This window comes from Mercurialis annua, linkage group LG1-X (assembly GCF_937616625.2).
Source record: "Mercurialis annua linkage group LG1-X, ddMerAnnu1.2, whole genome shotgun sequence".
NCBI lineage: Eukaryota > Viridiplantae > Streptophyta > Magnoliopsida > Malpighiales > Euphorbiaceae > Mercurialis > Mercurialis annua.
The window spans coordinates 32494052-32519239 of NC_065570.1; the positions used below are offsets into that span (position 1 = coordinate 32494052).

Below are 25188 nucleotides of genomic sequence, written 5' to 3' on the forward strand. Positions count from 1 at the left end.
ATATATGTATGTCCACTCACAAAGCACGAAGAATAATTGATCAGATTCGTGGACGTTCTTACGAAGAAACACTTATTATACTCGAGCTCATGCCTTATCGAGCATGTTATCCTATTTTTAAATTTATTTATTCTGCAGCAGCAAACGCTCGCCACAATATGGGTTTGAACGAAGCCAATTTAATCATTAGTAAAGCCGAAGTCAACGAAGGTACCACTGTGAAAAAATTAAAACCTCAGGCTCGAGGGAGGGGTTATCCGATAAAAAGATCGACCTGTCATATAACTATTGTATTAAAAAATATCTCTTTATATGAAGAATATGAAGAATATAACATCTGGTTAAAAAAAAGGGATGGATAAAAAAAACGAAATCCACAGATACGACATTTCATGATATGTATAGTAAATAGTGGGGGATTATGGGACAAAAAATAAATCCACTTGGTTTCCGACTTGGTACAACCCAAAGTCATCATTCTCTTTGGTTTGCTCAACCAAAAAATTATTCTGGGGGTCTACAAAAAGATCAAAAAATAAGAAACTGTATCAAGAATTATGTAAAAAAAAATAAGAAAATATCTTCTGGTGTTGAGGGAATTGCACGTATAGAGATTCAAGAACGAATAGATGTGATTCAAGTCATAATATATATGGGATTCCAAAAATTATTAATCGAAAGTAAACCTAAACGAATCGAAGAATTACAGATAAATGTACAAAAAGAACTTAATTGCGTGAACCGAAAACTTAATATTGCTATTACAAAAATTTCAAACCCTTATGGGAACCTAATATTCTTGCAGAATTTATAGCCGGACAATTAAAGAATAGAGTTTCATTTCGGAAAGCAATGAAAAAAGCTATTGAACTAACTGAACAGGCAGATACAAAAGGAATTCAAGTACAAATTGCGGGACGTCTTGACGGAAAAGAAATTGCACGCGTCGAGTGGATTAGAGAGGGTAGGGTTCCTCTACAAACCATTCGAGCTAAAATTGATTATTGTTCATATACGGTTAGAAGTATTTATGGGGTATTAGGCATAAAAATTTGGACATTTCTAGACAAAAAATAGTAAACCTTTACTTAATTACTTAATTTATCTTTCTATTTTATCTAATAGTAAACCCTTACTTAATTACTTAACTTATCTTTCTATTTTATCTATTGATAAAACAAAAATGACAAACTCATTAATTCTTTTTTTTTTTGAATAAAAAAAAGAATTAATTTAAATTCTATTTCTAATTCTATAGGGTTGAATAAAATAAAAAATTCGATTTATAATTTAATATAACTGCTATGCTTAGTGTGTGACTCGTTGGTTTTTTAGGGTCAGAATTAAAACAAAGGACTGACCTATATTATGAACGAATAAGTATAAATATACAATTAATAACCAACTCATCGCTTTGCATTATCTGTATCAAAATAAACATTCAAGATATATTGTTCATATTCATATTATTGAAACAATGCAAATCCTTTTTGTACAAACAAAAATAACCAATCTGATTTAATTAGGAGTTCTAAATAAAAAAATTATGCGGATAAGCGGAAAGGTGAAAGAAAGAGAGAACAAAATATAAATGATCTATGATTCCCATATGTAAGGTCTATAAATCATCAGATAAAAGGTAATGTACTAAAGCATCAATCCCAATTGATCTATATCTATAAAAAAGTAATTCATTCATAAAACAAAAAATCAAGAGCCTCGAGCCAATAAAAACTGAGAAGATTGACTCAAGAACAAATTTAATTAGAGACTCCATTATAAAATTAAGACCTAACCATTAATGGAAAAGCAATGGGAACGACGGAACCTCTAAATACATAGGATTTTATTGAAAACAAACCTTAATGATTTATTAGGGAGGATAGCGAAAGGAACCAGAGGACAATCCATTTTTTCTGTATTCTAAAGGATCGTGGATTATTTCTACAAATAAAAGAATAAAGAAATATTAAAAGAGTAAATATTTGCTCGCGAAATTTTTTAGACTATTGGGTTTCTAAATTTTAGCGATCTGATATCATAATTATAATAGAAAAAAAATTCGTTATAACCTTATAACAAAAACAAGATTCTCTAAAATAAAATAGAAAAAATTATCTAAAATATTATAGATAATATTATCTATATCTATAAGATAAAACTAGAATATATATATATATACAATATAAAAAGAAAGAGTTATTTATTAGTTATATGTACAATGTACGAATAATTAGTTCTATATATCTATATTATAGAATAATATAGATATAGCAATTTCTATTTTAATAATCTAATAAAATAAACTAGATATTCGATTAATTAATAATTAAATTAGATATTTAAGTAAATTTGATATTCGATTAAAATTAAGTGAAATCTCAAAGAATCCCATGATTTAGTATATTATTCATCAAACACATATATATATTTTTAATCATTTCATTCGCGAGGAGCTGGATGAGAAGAAACTCTCATGTCCGGTTCTGTAGTAGAGATGGAATTGATAAACAACCATCAACTATAACCCCAAAAGAACCCGATTCCGTAAACAACATCGAGGAAGAATGAAAGGAATAGCTTTTCGAGGTAATCGTATTTGTTTCGGCAGATATGCTCTTCAGGCACTTGAACCCGCTTGGATTACATCTAGACAAATAGAAGCGGGACGACGAGCAATGACACGAAATGCACGCCGCGGCGGAAAAATATGGGTACGTATATTTCCCGACAAACCAGTTACTTTAAGACCTGCGGAAACGCGTATGGGTTCAGGGAAAGGATCTCCTGAATATTGGGTAGCTGTCGTTAAACCTGGTAGAATACTTTATGAAATGCGCGGAGTAGCAGAAAATATAGCAAGAAGGGCTATTTTAATAGCAGCATCTAAAATGCCTATACGAACTCAATTCATTATTTCGGGATAGTAATATAGAAATAAAGGAAAAAGACTTTTTTTAGCATCTAAAAAAAATGCAAGTTTCTTTTTGTTTTTGAACAAAAAATATATCTTTTTTTCTTTGCATTAAATTAAAATAACAGATAAAAAAATGATATGATCCAATCTCAGACCCGTTTAAATGTAGCGGATAACAGCGGAGCCCGAGAATTGATGTGTATTCGAATCATAGGGACTAGCAATCGCCGATATGCTCATATTGGTGACATTATTGTTGCTGTGATCAAGGAAGCAGCACCAAATTCACCTCTAGAAAGATCAGAAGTAATCAGATCTGTAATTGTACGTACTTGTAAAGAACTGAAACATGATAACGGTATGATAATACGATATGATGACAATGCTGCGGTTGTCATTGATCAAGAAGGAAATCCAAAAGGAACTCGAATTTTTGGTGCAATCGCCCGAGAATTGAGACAGTTAAATTTTACTAAAATAATTTTATTAGCGCCTGAAGTATTATAAGATAAAAAAATAGAAAATAGAAGATATACCATTTAAGATTTAAGATTAAGATGAGACCGTGATTTTGAATAAAAATGAAATAGAATTTCATTAATAAATAATAAATTATGTTTCACGCATATACCTTTAATAAAATTAAGTAATTCATAAAAAAAAAAAGAGTATGTTGATTATATCAAAACTAGAAAGAAATAAAAAATTTCGTTTATCATGGGCAGGGATCCTATTGCTGACATAATAACCTATATACGAAATGCTGACATGAATAGAAAAGGAACCGTTCGACTAGCATCCACTAACATCACCGAAAACATTATTAAAATACTTTTACGAGAAGGTTTTATTGAAAATGTCAGGAAACACCAGGAAGGCAACAAAATTTTTTTGGTTTTAACCCTACGACATAGAAGAAAAAGGAAAGGGCCATATAGAACTAGTCTAAATTTAAAACGGATCAGCCGACCTGGTCTACGAATCTATTCTAACTATCAAAAAATTCCTAGAATTTTGGGCGGAATGGGTATTGTAATTATTTCGACTTCTCGGGGTATAATGACCGACCGAGAGGCTCGACTAGAAAGAATCGGGGGGGAAATCTTGTGTTATATATGGTAATCTTTCGAATATCCGAATTGTATCCCAACCTCTTATTTGTGAAAAAAAAAAAGAAGTTTTTAATATAATTCCTCGTACATTAATTGATACTTGAAGAGAATTTTAGTTAGATAATGAAGATCTGCTTTTAGATTATGTTTCAGTAAAGATCCAACGCAGTTTATACTTATACTGCCCCGAAATAGTGTTTAGTGCTTAGAATTTGACCGTAGAACTTCTAATTTAGAGACCTTCTAATTTTTATACTCCGTAACAAACAAAGATTTAAATGATTAGTCCATTTTTTTCACTTTCTTTCATCTTTCATAAGAATACATTTCACGATTTCGAAATTTAAAGAAACTTATATTCTTCAAATATGTATATGTAGATTCAAAATTTAAGGGATGTCAAATATGAAAATAAGAGCTTCTGTTCGTAAAATTTGTGAAAAATGTCGACTGATACGTAGACGAGGACGAATTATAGTAATTTGCTTTAACCCAAGACATAAACAAAGACAAGGATAATCTTGATAAGCAGACACGCTCTAAAAGATCTGAAGTACAAAAAAATGTATAAAAATAAAGAATCTATTTTGACATGAAATGGATATATCCATAGACCCTGACTTATATTTATGAGATAATAAAATATGGCAAAACCTTTACCAAGAATAGGTTCGCGCAGGAATGGACGTATTGGTTCACGTAAGAATGTACGTAAAATACCAAAAGGAGTTATTCATGTTCAAGCAAGTTTTAACAATACTATTGTGACCGTTACAGATGTACGGGGTCGAGTGATTTCTTGGTCCTCCGCCGACACTTGTGGATTCCGGGGAACAAGAAGAGGAATGCCATTTGCAGTTCAAACCGCAGCAGGAAATGCTATTCGAACAGTAGTGGATCAAGGTATGCAACGGGCAGAAGTCATGATAAAAGGTCCTGGTCTCGGACGAGATGCGGCATTAAGAGCTATTCGCAGAAGTGGTATACTCTTAAGCTTCGTCTGAGATGTAACCCCTATGCCACATAATGACTGCAGACCCCCTAAAAAAAGGCGCGTGTAAAAATCAATATAAATATGGATTTAGCTAAAGAGTTCAAGAGAAATAAATAATTCAACGATTTCAATATTATTATGATTCGGGAGAAAATAACAATATCTACTCGGACACTGCAGTGGAAATGTGTTGAATCAAGAACAGACAATAAGCGCCTTTTTTATGGACGCTTTATTCTATCGCCACTTATGAAAGGCCAAGCCGACACAATAGGCATTGCAACGCGAAGAGCTTTACTTGGAGAAATTGAAGGAACATGTATCACACGTGCAAAATCTGAGAAAATACCACACGAATTTTCTACTATAGCAGGTATTCAAGAATCAATACATGAAATTTTAATGAATTTAAAAGAAATTGTATTGAGAAGCAATTTGTATGGAACTTGTGGCGCGTCTATTTGTGTCAAGGGTCCTGGATATGTAACTGCTCAAGACATTATTTTACCGCCTTTTGCGGAAATCATTGATAATACAAAGCATATCGCTAGCCTAACGGAACCAATTGATTTGTGTATTGGATTACAAATCGAGAGAAATCGCGGCTATCGTATAAAACCAACAAATAACTTTCAAGAGGGAAGTTATCATATAGATGCTATATTTATGCCTGTTCGAAATGCGAATCATAGTGTTCATTCTTATGGAAATGGGAATGACAAGCAAGAGATACTTTTTCTCGAAATATGGACAAATGGGAGTTTAACTCCTAAAGAAGCACTTCATGAAGCCTCCCGGAATTTGATTGATTTATTTATTCCTTTTCTACATGCAGAAGAAGAAAACTTTCATTTAGAAAAAAACCAACACAAGGTTACTTTACCCCTTTTTACTTTTTATGGTAGATTGACTAAATTAAGAAAAAATCAAAACGAAATAACATTGAAATACGTTTTTATTGACCAATCAGAATTGACTCCTAAGATCTATTATTGCCTCAAAAGATCCAATATACATACATTATCGGACCTTTTGAATAAGAGTCAAGAAGATCTTATGAAAATTGAACATTTTCGCATAGATGATGTAAAACATATATTGGGTATTCTAGAAATAGAAAAACATTTCGCAATTTATTTTTTTTACCAAAGCAAAGGATAAAAAATAGAAATCCGATAGATGTTATCTAGGGAGAATTCACTTTGAAGCGACTATTCCCTAGATATACATACGCGTCATGATATTTTACTTTCTAATTAAATCAATTGAAATTAAAAAAGACCTAAAGTTAGGGATTCATCAATAGGTAATGTTGCTCCAATACCTAACCAAAGGGCTACTACAGTACCAATCAAAAAGACGGTTGTCGAAACTGGACGACGAAATGGATTTTGGAATTCATTAACATTCTCCAAAAAGAGTACTGTTAATAATCCTGCAAGTACTGAAACCATTAAAAGAACACCCAATAATTTATTGGGTACTGTACGAAGTATTTGAAATACAGGAAAGAAATACCATTCAGGCAATATTTCCAAAGGAGTTGCAAATGGATCCGCAGGTTCACCAATCATTGATGGTTCGAGAACCGCTAATCCCACATTACATGCAATAGTACCTAGAATTACTACCGGAAAAATATATAAAAGATCACTGGGCCATGCAGGTTCTCCGTAATAATTATGACCCATTCCCTTAGCCAATTTAGCCCTTAATACAGGATCATTCAAGTCAGGTTTTTTTGTTATTGGGATAGGTGAATTTTTAGAAATCCATCCTCCTAAGGAACCGGACATGATAATTTTTCATCATCCGGCTCGAGCAAAAATCAACCGAGTTAAGCGAATCCATATAAAAAAATCTTGTCTGTATAGATCTTATAAAAAAATCTATATCTATATGTTAGCCATGCTTACATATATATGAATGATTATATGTAATAAAAATTGGATTCCTTTTTCTAGAGTTGTGATTAATTATCCATTGCAAGGAATTCATTCTTACAGGTAAATGCTCAATACCCAAGTAGGCATATAAAGGTGATCATGATCAAGTGCTTTTTGGGTCATCTCAGACCTTTCGATTGGCTTTTATCTCTCAAAAATACCGAGATTTTTTATATACAAAGGATTTACTTGTTACTAATATAGTTTAGCCTATGTCATTCTTTAGATCACTTATTTCACTTCACTCCGATAGTATCATAAATCGATAATGCAGAGGAAATGGCTGCATTTCCGTACTATAAAAGTATTAAGCAATTAAGTAAATAAAATAAAAACTAGAATATAGATTCTACCGTATCACTTATTCTACTGGGTTTTACGGAGCCTGTTCATGTACAACATGATTGGATCTGATCATAGAAAAGACTCTCTTCAAGTGAACCAGCCTATCCTCAGTATGGGGCTTACGCAGTGGTTGGAACAAAGACACATTTGGTTATTAATCCCAATGCGGCGGATAAAGACATATATCTGCACGGCCAAATCAATAGTCCAAGTCACACACTCCCATAATCCATTTTTATCTTAGGAGAATTCGCTCCAACTATTCATGTAAAATCAAAAAAAAAATTGAGTTGAAGGGAAATATCCAAATACATGTCTTATTCTTTACTTTACAATAATCCATATTTTTAGCAATGAAATATTCTTCTTCCTCCCCCAAGTGCTCGATGATTGGTTACAAATATTTAGAATCTATATTCTCTATACTATTAGACTACTATACTATAATACTATAACTATAAAGGCCCTGAAATACCTTGCTTACGTATCATTGGAAAGTACATTAGCATAAATACGGCAGTAAGAAGAGGTAATACAAAAGTATGTAAACTATAAAAACGAGTCAAAGTGGATTGTCCTACACAAGCACTTCTGCGTAATAACTCTACCAAAGGCGATCCTATTACAGGAATAGCGTCGGGCACGCCTGTTACAATTTTTACTGCCCAATAACCAATTTGGTCCCAAGGTAAGGAATAACCAGTTACGCCAAAAGATGCGGTCAATACACCAAGAACTACACCTGTAACCCAAGTCAATTCACGAGGTTTTTTAAAGCCACATGTGAGATAAACACGAAATACGTGCAGGATCATCATTAAAACCATCATACTTGCCGACCATCGATGAACTGATCGGATTAACCAACCAAAGTTAGCTTCTGTCATTATGTATTGAACAGAAGCAAAAGCCTCAGTAACAGTCGGACGGTAGTAAAAAGTCATAGCAAATCCCGTAGCTACTTGTACTAAAAAACAAGTAAGCGTAATTCCTCATAAACAATAAAATATGTTAACATGGGGAGGAACATATTTACTAGTTATATCATCTGCAATCGCCTGAATCTCGAGGCGTTCTTCGAACCAATCATAGACTTTATTGAGATAGGTACGCCAGAGGGACTTCCCCTCCGAGAACCGTATATTAGAATTTCACCTCATACGGCTCAAACAGAACCAGCCAAATACTAGTTGAAACGGATATCTAATAAAACTTCTTAATCCTACGATTCAATAGTTTTCTTTGAAGATGACCATACAAAAAAATAAAAATCCGAAAACTATATCTTTGTGGTTATAATGCCAAAATATCAAGTTGGCTCGTTCATCTCTTGGTGTTGATTGCTACAGGCCTCCTAAATCTTCTATTTACCCATCATTTTTTGTATTTGTTTTATGTAATGCAGCCTTACTTACTGTTGTTTCTGCTATTTTCGTTATTATTGATAGGAATTTTCTTGTTAAGATCCTATAAATCGATTGAAACCTCAGATTCATATTAGAACCACGATGATTTAATAAAAACTTCAAACTAAGTCCAAAGATTCTCTGAGTAAGAACCATTGTATCATCACTTATTCATTGAATAAATAGAATGAGTAAAAATTAAAAGAAAGGTTTGTCCTTTGATCAAACATAGATAAAGAGGAAGAAAAATCTATATCTTTTAAAAAAAAATTTGAATCTGGTCATGGGACCTGAATATTAAGAATGAATCATAGTTCTAATACTTCATAATCTATATCTATTTTATATATTTTGTTCTCCAGATACTAAAATAAATACCTGACGAGGTAAAAAATCATCTCTATCAAGACGACAGGCCCACTCTCTGTACTATCAATAGGATCGATTATAACAAGTCGCACACTCATATTCCAGAAATACAGAAAGAAAGAAATTTCACGATCGAACTACCAAAATAGAATAAAAAATCCGAGACCAAAATGCTTCATTTTGTATTGAAAAACTAGGACTTAGCGGTTTTTGTAAATCTAATTGATTGAGATTCCATCTAGTAAAACCGAAGAATTATAAATCTCCAAAATAATAGATAGGAATACCGCAAATAGAGCCATTGCGACACCCATCAAAGGGGTAGTTCCCCACCCAGTTGCTTTATTTCAATAAATCCCCTACAACAGTTCGTCTTGGACCAGATCTAGAACTACCCTCCACGCTTTGTGTAGCCATAAATCCTATTTATTTGTATTAATTGAGATCTGTTGACTTTGTATACCATTCCGTTGTAAATAAATGATTTTATCATAGATCCATTGTGGTCTTGAAATTCAATTATATAATAATGGAAACAGCAACCTTAGTCGCCATCTTTATATCTGGTTTACTTGTAAGTTTTACTGGGTATGCCTTATATACTGCTTTTGGGCAACCCTCTCAACAACTAAGAGATCCGTTCGAGGAACACGGGGACTAGTTGAAGTAAAGAGCCCCCCATATGGGAGGCTTTTTACTTCAACTAAGATAACGAAAAATCATTTTATATTTTTCGTTGGAACTTTAGGTGGTTCTCGAAAAAAGATAGCGAAAAAAATGGTTCCTAAAGTTGAGACTAAAAGGAATGTATAAACCAATGCTTCCATAAATTCAATCGTGGTTTACAATTATAGCTTCCATACCTATTTATTTGGGATCGTATCCCGGATAAAGAGAAAAAAGAACAAGATTCAAAGAAAGGGCAGCAATTCAAATTCAACTATTTCCAGTATCTTATGTCAAAAAAAAAAATAGAAGAGAGGCTAAAAGTAAGAGATATCTAATATTGTATCAGACTGCCTGTCTTCTTGTAGTTGGATCTCCAATTTTTTGGAATGCTCCAAATTCCACTTAAACGTCTAAATCTGGATCAATACCAGCAAAAACATCTCTGAACAAAGTTCGAGCGCCGTGCCAAATGTGTCCGAAGAAAAAGAGCAAAGCAAACGAAGCATGTCCAAAAGTAAACCAACCCCTTGGACTGCTACAAAAAACACCATCGGATTTTAAAGTAGCACGATCTAATTCAAAAATTTCGGCCAATTGAGCGCGTCTAGCATATTTTTTCACAGTAGCAGGATCGCTATAACTGACTCCATTAAGTTCGCCGCCATAGAACTCAATGGTAACACCTACTTGTTCGACACTATACTTTGACTCTGCTCTTCGAAAAGGAACATCGGCTCTAACAATTCCATCCCCATCTACCAAAACAACGGGAAATGTTTCAAAAAAGGTAGGCATACGACGTACAAAAAGCTCGCGCCCTTCTTTATCTCTAAAGATAGGATGTCCTAACCACCCAACAGCTATTCCATCTCCATTGTCCATTGAGCCTGCTCTGAACAATCCACCTTTTGCTGGATTATTTCCGATATAATCATAAAAAGCTAATTTTTCGGGAATTTTAGACCAAGCTTCGGATAAACTTTGATTTTCTCCTAACCCGACACTAACTCTTCGATATATTTCTTGCTGAAAGTATCCCTGATCCCATTGATAACGAGTGGGACCAAATAATTCAATTGGAGTAGTTGCTGAAGAAGGTTAGTGGATCGGACGCACACTAAGATGGAATAGTCCCCCTAATATACCCAATGTGCCTGCTGCAATATGATGAGAGGTTATTCCTCCCGGAACAAAAGGATCAAAACCTTCCACACCCCATGCTGGACTTACAAGTTGTACCTTTCCAGTTAGTCCATAAGGATCGGACACCCATATTCCAGGACCATACAACCCGGTTACATGAAAAGCGCCAAACCCAAAGCAAGCCACTCCTGAGAGAAATAAATGAATTCCAAAGATCTTGGGCAAATCCAAAGAAGGTTTTCCTGTACGTTCATCGCAAAATATTTCTAGATCCCAATATACCCAATTCCAAATAGCTGCCAAGAAGCACAAGCCAGAAAACACAATATGCGCCCCAGCCACGCCTTCATAACTCCAAATACCCGGATTCGTTATAGTTCCTCCTGTGATACTCCAACCACCCCATGAATTGGTTATTCCTAAACGAGTCATGAAGGGTATAACGAACATACCTTGTCTCCACATTGGATCGAGAACGGGGTCAGAGGGATCAAAAACTGCTAATTCATAAAGAGCCATTGAACCGGCCCAACCAGCGACTAAGGCTATATGCATTATATGGACAGACAGCAAACGACCGGGATCATTTAATACAACGGTATGAACACGATACCAAGGCAAACCCATGGAAATACCTCTTTAATTAACGAAAAATAGATACTATGTAACTTTCTTGCACTGGAAAAACTATGTTATGGATCTCCCCCTTTAAGTGTGGATTATTCCGGATAAAGAATTAATATTTTTCTATTTATTTTTTATTTTCATTTTAGTAATTTTAGTAATAATATAACAATTCCGTTTGTAGGAACAAAGAAAAGATAACCAGATCTATTCTATACCCGATAAGGACCAATACGCAATGGGGAATTAACTCCATTTTCTATGAGCGAATGCATAGAGATTTGTTCATCATTCAAAATACCAATTCGTACGAATTGGATTCTATTCGTTTTATCTTCCTTTAATTTATTTATTATTTTAATATAAACTTCTCAAATCCATGCATAAAATATTATAAAGGTTATTATTATTAAGACACTAAATTCATTGTTACGTTTTCACATCAAAGTGAAATAGAGTACTTAACTTTTTTCTGTCATTTAATGCCTATTGGTGTTCCAAAAGTCCCTTTTCGAAATCCTGGGGAAGACGATTCCATTTGGATTGACGTATAGTGCGACTTGTCAGATATATTGGGTCATACGGGATTCCCCCGTTGTCTCCTCCGATTGAGATATCCTCTGTTTCGCCCAAGAAAGATTGATCAAATCATCCAAAATTTGGAGCGTGAAGTGCAATAAATAAAGTCCAATTAGATCTATGCTTTGGAGGTACTCAAATTAATATTATATCAATTAGAATAATTTATGGTTGGCTTGTTTGGACCAAAAAAAATAAAATATCCAGGCTCCGTTTAGAAGAACCCAATTGGTAATATATCTATTACAATTTTTACTTGTATCATATTCTATTTATGAAGTAAGAATAATTTCAAACTGCCAATCATACTCAATCAAATAAATATAATGAATATGCCAAATATTTGACAGAAGATGTGAAATGAATTAAATATAAAAAAAAGTTGTATCAAAAAGACGCGGTATTGCGGCATTTGCTCTATATGTGCAAATAAAAATCGGGCAAATCCTTACTTGGAGTAGAGCAAAAACCTAAAAGAATTAAAGAAACCCATTCAGGAACAAGAGAATGTTATCGTGATTTGAGCCGAATCTCGATGAAAAAATAGATCAATGAGAAGTTTGTTTAATAAGTTTAATAATTTTTTTATAGGTAAACGTGTTAAAACTCATCTGGAAGAAAACCCCTTTCGTTAGAAAAAAAGAATTAAGTTAAAAAAACTTACTATCAAAAAAAGGGAGGGTTGGAATCTCCACATTGATTCTTTCGTTTTTCGCGATTTTTTTGAACCGTATGCATCAAAAGGTGCGCGTATGGTTACTGGAGAATAGAATTTTATCTTAATCAACCGACTTTATCGAGAAAGATTATTTTTTTAGTTCAAGATGTTGATAGTGAGATCTCGAATCAACTTATTGGTCTTATGGTATATCTTAGTATAGAGAGCAAGACAAAAGATTTGTATTTGTTTATAAACTCTCCTGGCGGATGGGTAATACCCGGAATAGCTATTTATGATACTATGCAATTTGTGCGACCAAATGTACAAATAGTATGCATGGGATTAGCTGCTTCAATGGGATCTTTTATCCTAGTCGGAGGGAAAATTACCAAACGTTTAGCATTCCCTCATGCTTGGCGCCGATGGGTTTTTATTTGAAATGAAATAAAAAAGAAAACTATGCCTTCGCCATATGAAATATTGAAATAGAAATATTAAGTAATAATAGCATGGCAGTTCGAATTCGATATAGATATAAAGAAAACATTAGATTATGTATCGAAAGAGTAGTATGAGATACTAAGGGTATCTCTGATTTTATTCTATCAGGGGCCTATTTCAGCATCACAAACTTTTTTGTTTTCGCGCCGGAGGGCTCTTAACATTATTTATGTTATAAAAATAAAAGAGTACAAAAAAAATTGTATTTTTCAAATAAAAAAAACTTTGCGATTGCTAAATCAATGATGAAATAAAGCAACGGGACTCCCATAGTATTTTGTTTTTTAACTCCTACAAAGACAAGGAAAGGGCGGTTAGTGGATCATTTACTGATTGAAGCCTGATAAACTCTATGTTTTTCTTCGATAAAAAGTAAGTAAAAGGTAAGTAAAAGTGAATTCCATTGTGGAGCCGTATGCAATGCACAAACAATGCCCGTACGGTTGTTCAATTCTATTTTTTTCTTATTATTTTATTCTTTATCTCTTCTCGTCCACTTTTTATTTATTATGCGAGATAGAATAGCCATTTTTTTCTTATATCATCAGGGTAATGATTCATCAACCTATTGCTGGTTTTTATGAGGCCCAAATAGGAGAATTTGTCCTGGAAGCCGAAGAACTACTGAAACTGCGCGAAATCCTCACAAGAATTTATGCACAAAGAACGGGAAAATCCTTATGGGTTGTATCCGAAGACATGGAAAGAGATGTTTTTATGTCAGCAGCAGAAGCCCAAGCTCATGGAATTGTTGATCTTGTAGCAGTTGCATAAGAAATAGCAGAAATTTCGCTCAAATCGCGGTTGGAGGTTTTTTTTCTTATTCTTACTGGACTCTCAATTTAAATTTAATATTCTATTAATTATTATTATTTATATTTAATAATAGTAATTAATTATTTAATAATAAAATAGTAATATAGAAAAAATTCATAATCATCCGGTTAGGATCGATCTAAACCAGCCCATTATGCATATGATTCAACATGCCAACTATTAAACAACTTATTAGAAACACAAGACAGCCAATCAGAAATATCACCAAATCCCCCGCTCTTGGGAGATGTCCTCAGCGCCGAGGAACATGTACTCGGGTGTATGTGCGACTTGTTCAGATCGTGGACTTGAACAAAAGAAAACTTTTTCCAATATCTATGATCCATACGGATGAATAAGAGAAAATAGAAGAATACCCTTAATTATCTAAAAAAAAGATCGATCATATTTGTCTATTGTGTATCAAATTTATGGTTTCATTGGTGCAAATTCAATCACCTCCATTTTCAATTTAAAACGAGAGAGAATTTCCCATTGGTAGCAATCCTTTAAGCAGGGTAAATCTTATTTAAATGAAAAGGCTAAAAATGATACCCCTACTCTTGCAAGAACGGACTAACAGGGTCAACTGATTAGTTAACCTTCATAATTAAATACCGTTACTGTATAGATGTATCTTTTTGTGAAAGACCTATTACTAGATAATTCATGGGTAGAGCCAAAAGGTGTGTGAACTGTACACGTTAACAATAGCATTGATTAAATATTTATTAAATGATTAAATAAAGGAGGGGCTCCGGTATATAGAGAAGACCTCACCGTTTAAGAAGTAACCATAGAAACGATGGAATCCACTATTTATTTATCTATTTCTATATTTATATTTTTATTGAATATTTTTTATTCTATTTTTGTTTGATACCTAGTATCAATACAGTTTCTTATTTCAAGGGGAAATATCTCGAAAAAAAGAAAAAATCGTGGTTGGGAAAGTTATAGTAGCAAAAGCCGTTGGAATTCTTTTTTTATACATTGGAAAAATCTGTTTTGTTATTATAGAAAAGGGATAAAAATAACTGAAAGAAAGGAAATCAATTAGTTATTTATCAAAGTTTCGTTTATTCAATGACCAGAATTCGACGAGGATATATAGCTCGGAGGCGTAGAACAAAAATTCGTTTATTCGCATCAAGCTTTCGGGGGGCTCATTCAAGACTTACTCGAACTATTATTCAACAAAAAATAAGAGCTTTGAGTTCGGCCCATCGGGATAGAGGTAGGCAAAAAAGAACATTTCGTCGTTTGTGGGTCACTCGGATAAATGCAGTAATTCGCGAAAATAAAGTATACTCAAGTTATAGTAGATTAATAAATAATCTATATAAGGGGCAGTTGCTTCTTAATCGTAAAATACTTGCACAAATAGCTATATTAAATAGGAATTGCCTTTATATGATTTCCAACGACATATTAATATAAAATAAGGAAATTGAATATATTAATATAAAATAAGGAAAAAGGAATCCATGAACTATTTTACATGGAATTCCATGAAGAATAAATTCCGGGAAGGTAGAATAGAAATAAGTATGAAAAAATAGGATATAAAATATGATATGCTGATCATATGATCGAGTAAAGTGGTCAAACTAAGCAAAAACATTCAATAAAAAAATTTTCTTCTTTCCCAATTCGTTTTTTCTTACGACACGTAACTCAAATTTTTATTTTTGTATTTTTTGAACAAAACATTAATTTAGGTTTCAATTTGAATTTTGATTCAATTGAGGAGTAACCCTATTTTTTCTGATTCTAAGATCAGTAATTATAGTGACCAACTCGCTTTTTTTTTCAACCTGTTTTTCATTATTAAGAAAAGGTAACGAAGATAAAATACGAGCTTGTTTTATAGCAATAGTAATTAATCGTTGTTGTTTTAAACTCAATCTATTCACCCGTCTAGATAATATTTTTCCTTGTTCACTAATAAATCGACTAATTAAACTCATGTTTCTATAATCAATTCGATCCCCCGATTGGATGGGGGGCAAACGCCTACGAAAAGATCGCTTGGACTTAAGAAAAAGCCGTTTGGATTTATCCATGGTTTGTTTATTCCTTATTTCAAAAATCCTATTTCTTAATTCGAAATCATTTTTGATCCAATTGAACAAAATAGGATTTTGTTTGTTTATTTTTTTCTTTAAATATAGAATTTTTTTCTATTTTTATATATTTGAATATATATTAACATAACATATTCTATATTAATATGTCATTAATGTCATTTTTCATCTTTCTTGTATATAAAGGTAACACGCCTGTGAGCTATTTCTTTATCTCTCCGTGAATTGTATGTTTGTAACAATAGGGACAGAATTTTCTCAATTCCAATCGACTAGGCGTATTATGTCGATTCTTTTGAGTAATATATCGGGAAATGCCTATTGCTTTTTTATTAACATTGTTTCGAACACAACCAGTACATTCTAAAATAACCCTTACTCTGACATCTTTACCCTTGGTCATGAACCTCCTTGGGGTTTTTTATTCACTCAACTCTTCTATTTTCCGATCCGAAGTGAAGAAGAAAGGAATGAACAAAAAAATAGAAGTTGCTAACTCGAAATCTAATTTTGAAAGATTTCATTGCAATTAATAGAATTATAGTAATAGTAATAATAAGTAATACAAAGATTCTAAATTTTATTTAGATTATAAGTTTCGATTAGAATCACAGTATTTCATTTAAGCATCTTGTTTTGTATAATACGGTTGCAATAATCAAATTTCGACTTTCCTTCTCTTAATTTAAGAATTTGAATTTAATAATTAATAATTGAATTAATAATATTAATGATTAATATTAATAGATTTAATTAAGAATTTTAATTAATAATTCAATTAAAGTAAGTTTACTTTACTTGAAGCTCGGACCCCAAGTTCCGAATTTTGCTGCGGTTGAATCCACTTCGATTCTTTTTTCTTTTCTAACTTTTTCTATCTAACTTATTATAATTAAATAAAAAAAGAGGAGGGGGTAGTAGTCACAGATATTTAATTGTATCTTTAATCTTCTTCACCCCCCGCGCGTTTATAACTAGAATGAAAAAAAGGGGAATGTCAACGCATCCGGGAAAAAAACGATTGATCTCAATTAATAAACCCGCTAAAGACGCAAACCATAGAGTGCTTATTACCGGTGCCACAGATAGATATGTTTTTAGATCTCGCATTTATTAAAAATCCTCCCTCTTGCTCTTTATTCTTTATTGTATTGTTTATTTTCTTGTTGTAATTTTCTTGTTGTAATTTTATTGTAATATATAATGCTTATACATATATAATCAGACTTCTATTTAAAGGACGCTTCCATTTGTTTTGTAAGGAGAATCTCTAATTCAAACTAAAATGTACAACAATTTGGTAAAGAATATTTTCCTTTTCTTAAATTTTAAAAAACAAAATGTCGTAGGTTCGGTAGAAAGCGCTCTTAGTTCAGTTCGGTAGAACGTGGGTCTCCAAAACCCAATGTCGTAGGTTCAAATCCTACAGAGCGTGATTCTGTTCTTATTTTGTTAGGTGAAAATTTATACGGAAAAAAGAAAATAGAAGAACAATCCGAATTTGACCTCCTGCGAATTAAAGAAAAGAGGAGGTAAAAAAAAACAAGGCGTTAATTAATATTAATTAAAGGTCCAACTGATCACCACGTCTATATTGTAAATATACAGTTACGAATAATCCGACCAAAGTAATAGGAATTAGGCCTAAGACGATTCCAAATAGAAGAACTTCAATCATTTCAATTTATTTGAAAAAGGGAAAAAGAGAGGTAATATCTATCCTTAAATATTAATCCATATCGCCCATAAATCTCAATAAGCAAGAATTGGAAATTAACACGGTAAAGAACTAGAGAATAGCTCTAATACTATCGAAAAATTTTCTTTTTAGAAATTTAGAAATTATAAATAAAAAGAGTTCATTCAATTTATTTCAAATCAAATAATCAGTATCTTGCTCAGACCAATAAATAGAACTGAGGTTATCGTTAAAGCCACTAGTAGAAAACCTAAATAACTAGTTATAGTAAGCATAAAGGAGCTAAATAAACTTTTTTATACATATACTTGTAAAGCAAAAGTACTTTCCTAAGTTCCATTTTTTTAAGATAAAAGATACGAAGATAAGCAAAAATACCAATTGAAAGAGAAAAAGTTAAATTGAGAATTTTATTTTTATTTATCAATTATAGAATAAAATAGAAAACGAATATGACAATAAATAAATATGAATTTATTAAATTCCTTAATAATTTATTAAAGAAAAAATATTCAAATTATTAAATATTAAAAAATATTAAATTAATATATATTTCAATATATAATGAAATCTTTTTTAATTCATAAAATAAAAAAAACGGTGTTGTATAACTTCATCCAAAACCCTTTCTTGGAATTACTACGAAAATTGCTAGAAACTAAAAAACAAAATTGGAACATTATTTCTATTTTGATAGTTTCTTTTATTTTAGTTTATTTCATTTATTTAGTATTTGGATATTTGTATCGTTTTTTATATTTTAAAATAAAAACGCACCTCTATTTTTCTTTATAATAGCTTTTCCTGTTTCCTTTTTTCGATTTTTTCGTTCCATATTATATGAATATTAAAACGAAAAAAACTTTATTCTTTGTAGTTAAATGTCAAGAAAGGCCTTTTACTTTTAGATCTAATACACGAATACGTGCATCACGAATATTGATTATTACAATTCTTTTTTCTTGTTATCCTTCTTTTGTATTCTCTACTATGCGGTACTTTTAAATTTAATAATTTAATGGATGACTAACCAATTTCTTAAAATGAAAAAAGTGAGGGATTCCAACAAAAAACTCTTTTTCTATAACTATAACCATAAAAGTTTTGGATTTCAAATCTATTCACATCTATTTTCATTGCAGAAATAGGCTAATCTCTTCCATGAATTCTTATTGTAACCCGTTGAATTCGCATTTTACCCGATCTTCTCGGATGGTACAAAGTTCTAAGAAAAAGATTATCTAAGACTTCATTTCGATACTGATTGAAATTTGGAAATTGCGTTGCTGCGTCAGAAGAAGGATAGCTATACTGATTCGGTATACTTTAAAGAAACCTTGGGTACAATATTGACGATCTCACAAAGATTTCATTTCAGTGAAATTGCATTTACTGATCTCATCTTTTACAGAATCGATCCCTTTTGGTTGTACAAGAATATGTGGAGCTCGGTATGTCTGGAAGCACAGGAGAACGTTCTTTTGCTGATATTATTACCAGTATTCGATATTGGGTCATTCATAGCATTACCATACCTTCCCTATTCATTGCAGGTTGGTTATTCGTCAGTACAGGTTTAGCTTACGATGTATTTGGAAGCCCTCGTCCAAATGAATATTTTACGGAGAGCCGACAAGGAATTCCATTAATAACCGGTCGGTTTGATCCTTTGGAACAACTCGATGAATTTAGTAAATCTTTTTAGGAGGCCCAATGACCATAGATCGAACCTATCAAATTTTTACAGTACGATGGTTAGCTGTTCACGGACTAGCTGTTACCTACCGTTTCTTTTTTGGGGTCAATATCAGCAATGCAGTTCATCCAACGATAAATCTAATCCCAATTAATTATAAAACTATGACACAATCAAACCCGAACGAACAAAATGTTGAATTGAATCGTACCAGCCTCTACTGGGGGTTATTACTCATTTTTGTACTTGCTGTTTTATTTTCTAATTATTTCTTCAATTAATTGAAGAAAATAGTAGAAAAATAAATAAGAATAGGAATTATCTTATCCTATCGGAAGGATATCATTTAATAATTATCTACGACTGTTTATGTCTCTAGCACGACTACTTGATTAAATGGGGAGGGAGTGGAATAAATGGCCGATACTACTGGAAGAATTTCTCTTTGGATAATAGGTACTGTAGCTGGTATTCTTGTGATCGGTTTAATAGGCATTTTCTTTTATGGTTCATATTCCGGATTGGGTTCATCCCTGTAAGTAGTAAGTAATCGAATCGGGTGAACTGAGTTGTAGACATGAAAGCGTAAAAACTCAACGGACCCTCTCGACCTCGAATCAGACGGAGAAGGGGGTTCCGTTGAGTTCTTAATAAACATAATACTTTATTCGTCTAAGTGATAAAATCAATTGATAAAACGGATTGTCCTTTTTTTTTTATATATTTCAAATATTTCAAAAAAAATATATTAAACTTTTTTTTGGGTCGTGTTTTTAAAAAAGTAACGGAATTACTTTATTTAGAACATTTGTTCTTCGACAGTATCTATTGATACTTTCAAATCAAAGTTATAAAAGGAGTTCTCCGATTTCTTTTTCCTAGACGGCATACTATAATATTTTCTAAATTTCTATCGATCCAATATCATACCCATTTTTCTAGACTAATAGAAAGACTAATAGAACCTTATTCTATTTATTTTAGTATCTCAAAAAATTAAAATCGTTTTTTTTTAAGTTCATCAGTATTTACTCCAAAAATTTCCCTTTCTTTTTCTTTTTTTGTTTGTCCATTAGTTGTTTTTTACGTAAAAAAAATCGAATTGAATTTATACATATAAAATAAAATTTAAAACTACATAGAAAACGGAAAAGAAAATTATGAGAAACCTAGGAAAAATATAAACTAAAGATAGTCATTTTTGAGGGATGAGATCAAGAATCATTATTATTTTGACAAAAGAAAAGGATGTGGAAAATTCCTTTTCTTGTGTCAAAAACTAGGAATACAAATAAAAAAAAATTCTTACTAGAATCCTTTGTTATCCCTCATTTAGCCTTTGCTTTTACGCTTACTTATCTTATTCTTATGCTTAGTATCTAGTCAAATTGGATTCTATTAGAATAGAAAAAAGCTATTGATCCACCCTATGGTAGTTAAATCTGACAATAAAATAATAAGATAATCGCACGGCTCCCCCTTTTATTTGATAATTTTATTTAGACTCTAAAAATGAGATTAAAAAAACACAAAAAAGGGGATACATTCAAAGAGTCTTCTTACCAATATACATATTATGACTAGAAATGTGGTACAAATAATTTCCAAAATCTGGTCTGGTAGAAAACAATTTTTAAAAAGTAAAGAGCTCCTCAATTTTTTTATCATATATAATATAATTACTAATTACCAACTTTTATTCGTTTTAAGAACTTGATGTTAATAAATTTACAGATCTAGAAATTCATTTCGGACAATTGAACCTTCTCAAACTGTTTCTTTTTAAGAACCAAAAATATTTGTGCCAAAATAACCGATGCCAAAAAGAACAAAAGGCCTTGGACACGTAATGGGTCTTGAAGTACTAGTTCTGAATCCCCTTGACCAAATCCACCTACATTCGGATTACTCGTTAATGATTGATCAAGTTTGACGGATTCGCCTTCTGAAACAAGAAGTTCTGGTCCTCGAGGTATAATATCAATCACTTGACGTCCCTCTGACGCATCCGTTATGGTTATTTCGTACCCTCCTTTTTCTTTTCGTATGATTTTGCTTACTATACCGGCTACTGTAGCATTATAAACCGTATTGTTACTCTTGCTTCCGTCGGGATAAATCTGACCCCTTCCCCTGTTTCCGCCTACATATATGGGATATTTTAAAAAAGGAACATCTTTCTTGGTAGCGGGGTCTGGAGAAAGAATAAGAAAGGTAATTTCACTATATTTCTGACCAGGAACAGGACCTATCACAAGAATATTTTTTTTTGTGGGACGATAACTCTGAAAAGATAGATTTCCTATCTTTTCTTTCATCTCTGGCGAAATACGATTAGTAGGGGCTAATTCAAACCCCTCGGGTAAAATAAGAACAGCCCCCACATTCAAAGCGCCCTTTTTACCATTAGCAAGAACTTGTTTCAATTGCATATCATAAGGAATTCGAACAACTGCTTCAAATACAGTATCAGGAAGTACCGCTTGTGGAACTTCAATATCCACGGGTTTATTAGCTAAATGACAATTGGCGCATACAATACGGCCAGTTGCTTCGCGTGGATTTTCATAACCCTGCTGTGCAAATATGGGATATGCGTTTGAAATAGATGCCCAAGTTATTATATATATCATGAGTGATGCGGAAATGGAACGAGTAATCTCTTTCTTTATCCAAGAAAAGGTCTTTCTAGTTTGCATGGCCCAACCATTGATTCTGAAAATTTCTACAATAAAATTAGGTAGGTCGCTCGCATAATTCCCTATCCACGATACTGCTATTTACTGAAATATTTTTACTAAAATAGAAAATAAATATAGGAAGAGAGTCATTTGGATGTATAGAAAAAAGAAAGATATATTCTATTATAAATTTATAAATGGATTATATATATATATATATATATATATATATATATATATATATTAAATATAGTATATAGTAAGGTTTTGTTTGATAATAAGATTTTGAATGTTTTACTTATGTACAAAATAACAAACATTCTAATTGGATTCATGGATCATTTTTCAGTCATTCATTGAATGATAAATCACTACAAGTGACGGAGATACACGATTTAAATAACGAAAAATCCAATATTTGAAAATTGTATTGAGGATGACTGGAAAAGTGGAAACAAGGCCAGATATAATTTGATCGTTATTAGCAAACCCAAAATATTTGTAGACAGAGCCGATCATTAGTTCCCAACCGTGGGGTCAATGGAATCCTATACATAAATCGGTTAATAAAAGAATGGAAAAAGCTTTTATTGTGTCGCTTAAGTTATATAAGAATTCTTGAACCCAAGAATTTAGAATAATAAGTTCTTCATTACTTAAAATAGAATAACCGCTTAGAATAATGAAACAGATTATATTTATTGAGAAGTGAAAAACCATATGGATATGATCCTCATTGTGCATCTTGATCAATTGGACCGTTTCTTTGTGGACTCCGATACGAAACTTTTGTAGACGTGTTGCCGGATATTCCTTTATCATTTCGTCCAAGTGAATGAGTTCCTCTAATTCTATGAACTTTTCTAGGATACTTTTTTCTTAGTTATCATTTAAAAAAAATTCAGATTTACTAGTATTACACCAATTCATAACCCAAGATCCAAAACTTTTATTTAATAAAAAAGAGATCCACCAGGGCAAAAAAACTATAGCTGTAAGATATAGAAGGGGGATAAATGTTTTTTTTTCATTTTTTGTTAATTTTTAATGAACCCGCCTCGGTTATCGATTCGATATGATCTAATATTTCTTATTTCTATCAAGCATAAGTTCTATTATGAGGCTTCGAACTTATGAATCTATTCCCTATTTTTGATTTGTGATTCAGTAGTTAGTCCTTAGAATTTTGAAAGAATACAAAAAATATTGTTTCTAAGTATCTCAATTGCTAAAATTTTGATTTCTAGATCCAAAAATTCCGTTCTATCAACAAAACAAATATTTCGAAAAAAAAATGCCCAACTTACCCATATTCCACAGGAATACTTTAGAAATTTTTTGAAAAATATTGTGATGTGATAATCAAAAAAAGTGTCAAAAGGAAAATAAGATAGAAACGTTATCATCCAGCCCTTTGTTCATTAAGGAGGATAAAAAGAAAGATAACAAGAAACGTTGAGAAAGGAAAGATAATTTCTAAAGAGAATTTACAAGATATGATCTATCCATATCTAATCTCTCAATTTCAACTATTGAAAATTAAAAGAGAATTTCTTTATTCTATATTTTATTCTGAAATGCTTTGTTTTGATCTATGAAATGGGTTTATTATTTCGATTTATTACTTGTTTTGTTACTAAATTTATTGAATTTAGAATTTAGATATGCATAAAATTAGATATGCAAAAAAAAGTTTGATTTTCGAATTGTTCCGTATATATCTGTATATAATTATAATATAATAATATACGTCTTCTTTGGTTTATCAATATTGTATTGTGAAATTTCAGTTGAGTTATGCTATAGAAAAAAAGGACTCTTGGATTTTGTCGCTCCTGCTAATAAAATGTTAATTCTTCAGCTCATTTCAAAATACTTCAATTGGTACACGAAAAAAATAGGCCAATTCCGCTACTTTTTGCTCAATCTCTCGTGGAGTCAAATTCTCATCAGTACGAGTCAAAGGAATGGACCCACGACCTCTTATTTCCATATAAAGGACACGCCGAGCATAAATACCCTCTTTAACTTCTATTTGAATAGACTGAATATCTTTCATAAAAAATCGGAATAAGATGCGACGATTTTTTTCAGGAAATCCCCAGCGAAAAATACACACTATTCCTTCTTTTCTATCGAATCGATCATAACCACTACCTACATTCCAAAAAATAGTGCACCACAAATAAGAACTAATAAATAGACCGGCGATCCCATAGAAAGACATCACGATCCCTTGTGGAAAAAAAAATTTGCTGAGACGGAAATAAAGATATCAAATTTCTGCCAAGATAGCTGGAAATTCCAACCAATAAAAATCCCAATGAACCTAAAAAAAGTAGAAAGGCCCAAAAGAAATTACTTGTTTTGCGAGACCCCGCTAGAAGTTCTATCCATATATGTTCTGATCGCCAATTCATACTAATACTATAATATATATTATATCCGGTTGTTTTTTATTTGAAGTGGGAGACTAGGCCAAAAAAATTTGACTTTCTTTTTTTTTTTGTTTCCGAAATCACTTTCATCAACTCGCATTATTCTGATGTGAATCTTTAGGAGGAATTCCTTAGATTAAAAAAAAGAGAGCCTAGCCCCTCATAGGATCCCCTATCTGTACATATATAAAAATGTCTGCACGTATATAACAAGCTTTGCATTTCTTTCAGGCATCCGCTACAGTCTCAATTTATTTTCAAATAGTCCATTTACTTAATATCTTATATTTACGCCTGCGCCTAAGAACCTTTTTCATTTATGTTTGAGAAGGGAGCTGTCTGCATGTTCTATCAGATTCTACTAAACTAAATAGATATCTGTATTATGATCCAAGCCTAAGTCTTGAAAAAATAAAGAAATAAAATCGACCCCCGTCAGATCTAATCGGATCTAAAAAATCTTGTTTTTTTTGAACATAAAGAGATAAAGAAGCCATCGCTATTG

General features: G+C 32.1%; 5 protein-coding genes, 1 non-coding gene and 1 pseudogene across 6 annotated transcripts; 5 read left to right on the top strand and 2 right to left on the bottom strand.

Annotated features, from left to right (window-relative positions):
• Window positions 1-2360: 2360 nt before the first annotated feature.
• LOC126666001 (50S ribosomal protein L16, chloroplastic) lies at window positions 2361-2942 on the top strand. Its single transcript, XM_050358946.2, has one exon. It carries the CDS (start codon window positions 2568-2570, stop codon window positions 2925-2927), a length of 360 nt encoding a protein of 119 aa, XP_050214903.1. The 5' UTR covers window positions 2361-2567; the 3' UTR covers window positions 2928-2942.
• Window positions 2943-2958: 16 nt separating this feature from the next.
• Window positions 2959-3434, top strand: LOC126665996 (50S ribosomal protein L14, chloroplastic). The gene has a single exon (XM_050358940.2). The coding sequence runs from the start codon at window positions 3056-3058 to the stop codon at window positions 3422-3424; it is 369 nt and encodes a 122-aa protein (XP_050214897.1). The 5' UTR covers window positions 2959-3055; the 3' UTR covers window positions 3425-3434.
• A 942-nt stretch (window positions 3435-4376) lies between these two features.
• Window positions 4377-6184, top strand: LOC126666006 (DNA-directed RNA polymerase subunit alpha-like). Its single transcript, XM_050358947.2, is given in 2 exon segments — window positions 4377-5084; window positions 5174-6184. Coding segments are annotated over 2 exon segments (1422 nt in total). The 5' UTR covers window positions 4377-4673.
• Window positions 6185-6294: 110 nt separating this feature from the next.
• On the bottom strand, window positions 6295-11539 carry LOC126666004 (photosystem II CP47 reaction center protein-like; annotated as a pseudogene).
• Window positions 11540-17530: 5991 nt separating this feature from the next.
• On the top strand, window positions 17531-17604 carry TRNAW-CCA (transfer RNA tryptophan (anticodon CCA)). The gene has a single exon. It is a non-coding gene; the product is annotated as a tRNA-Trp (tRNA).
• Window positions 17605-19101: 1497 nt separating this feature from the next.
• On the top strand, window positions 19102-19836 carry LOC126665995 (cytochrome b559 subunit alpha-like). Its single transcript, XM_050358939.2, is given in 3 exon segments — window positions 19102-19570; window positions 19573-19647; window positions 19649-19836. Coding segments are annotated over 3 exon segments (378 nt in total). The 5' UTR covers window positions 19102-19321; the 3' UTR covers window positions 19703-19836.
• Window positions 19837-20895: 1059 nt separating this feature from the next.
• Window positions 20896-22314, bottom strand: LOC126665988 (cytochrome f). Its single transcript, XM_050358930.2, has one exon. The coding sequence runs from the start codon at window positions 22261-22263 to the stop codon at window positions 21301-21303; it is 963 nt and encodes a 320-aa protein (XP_050214887.1). The 5' UTR covers window positions 22264-22314; the 3' UTR covers window positions 20896-21300.
• Between the last annotated feature and the right edge of the window lie 2874 nt (window positions 22315-25188).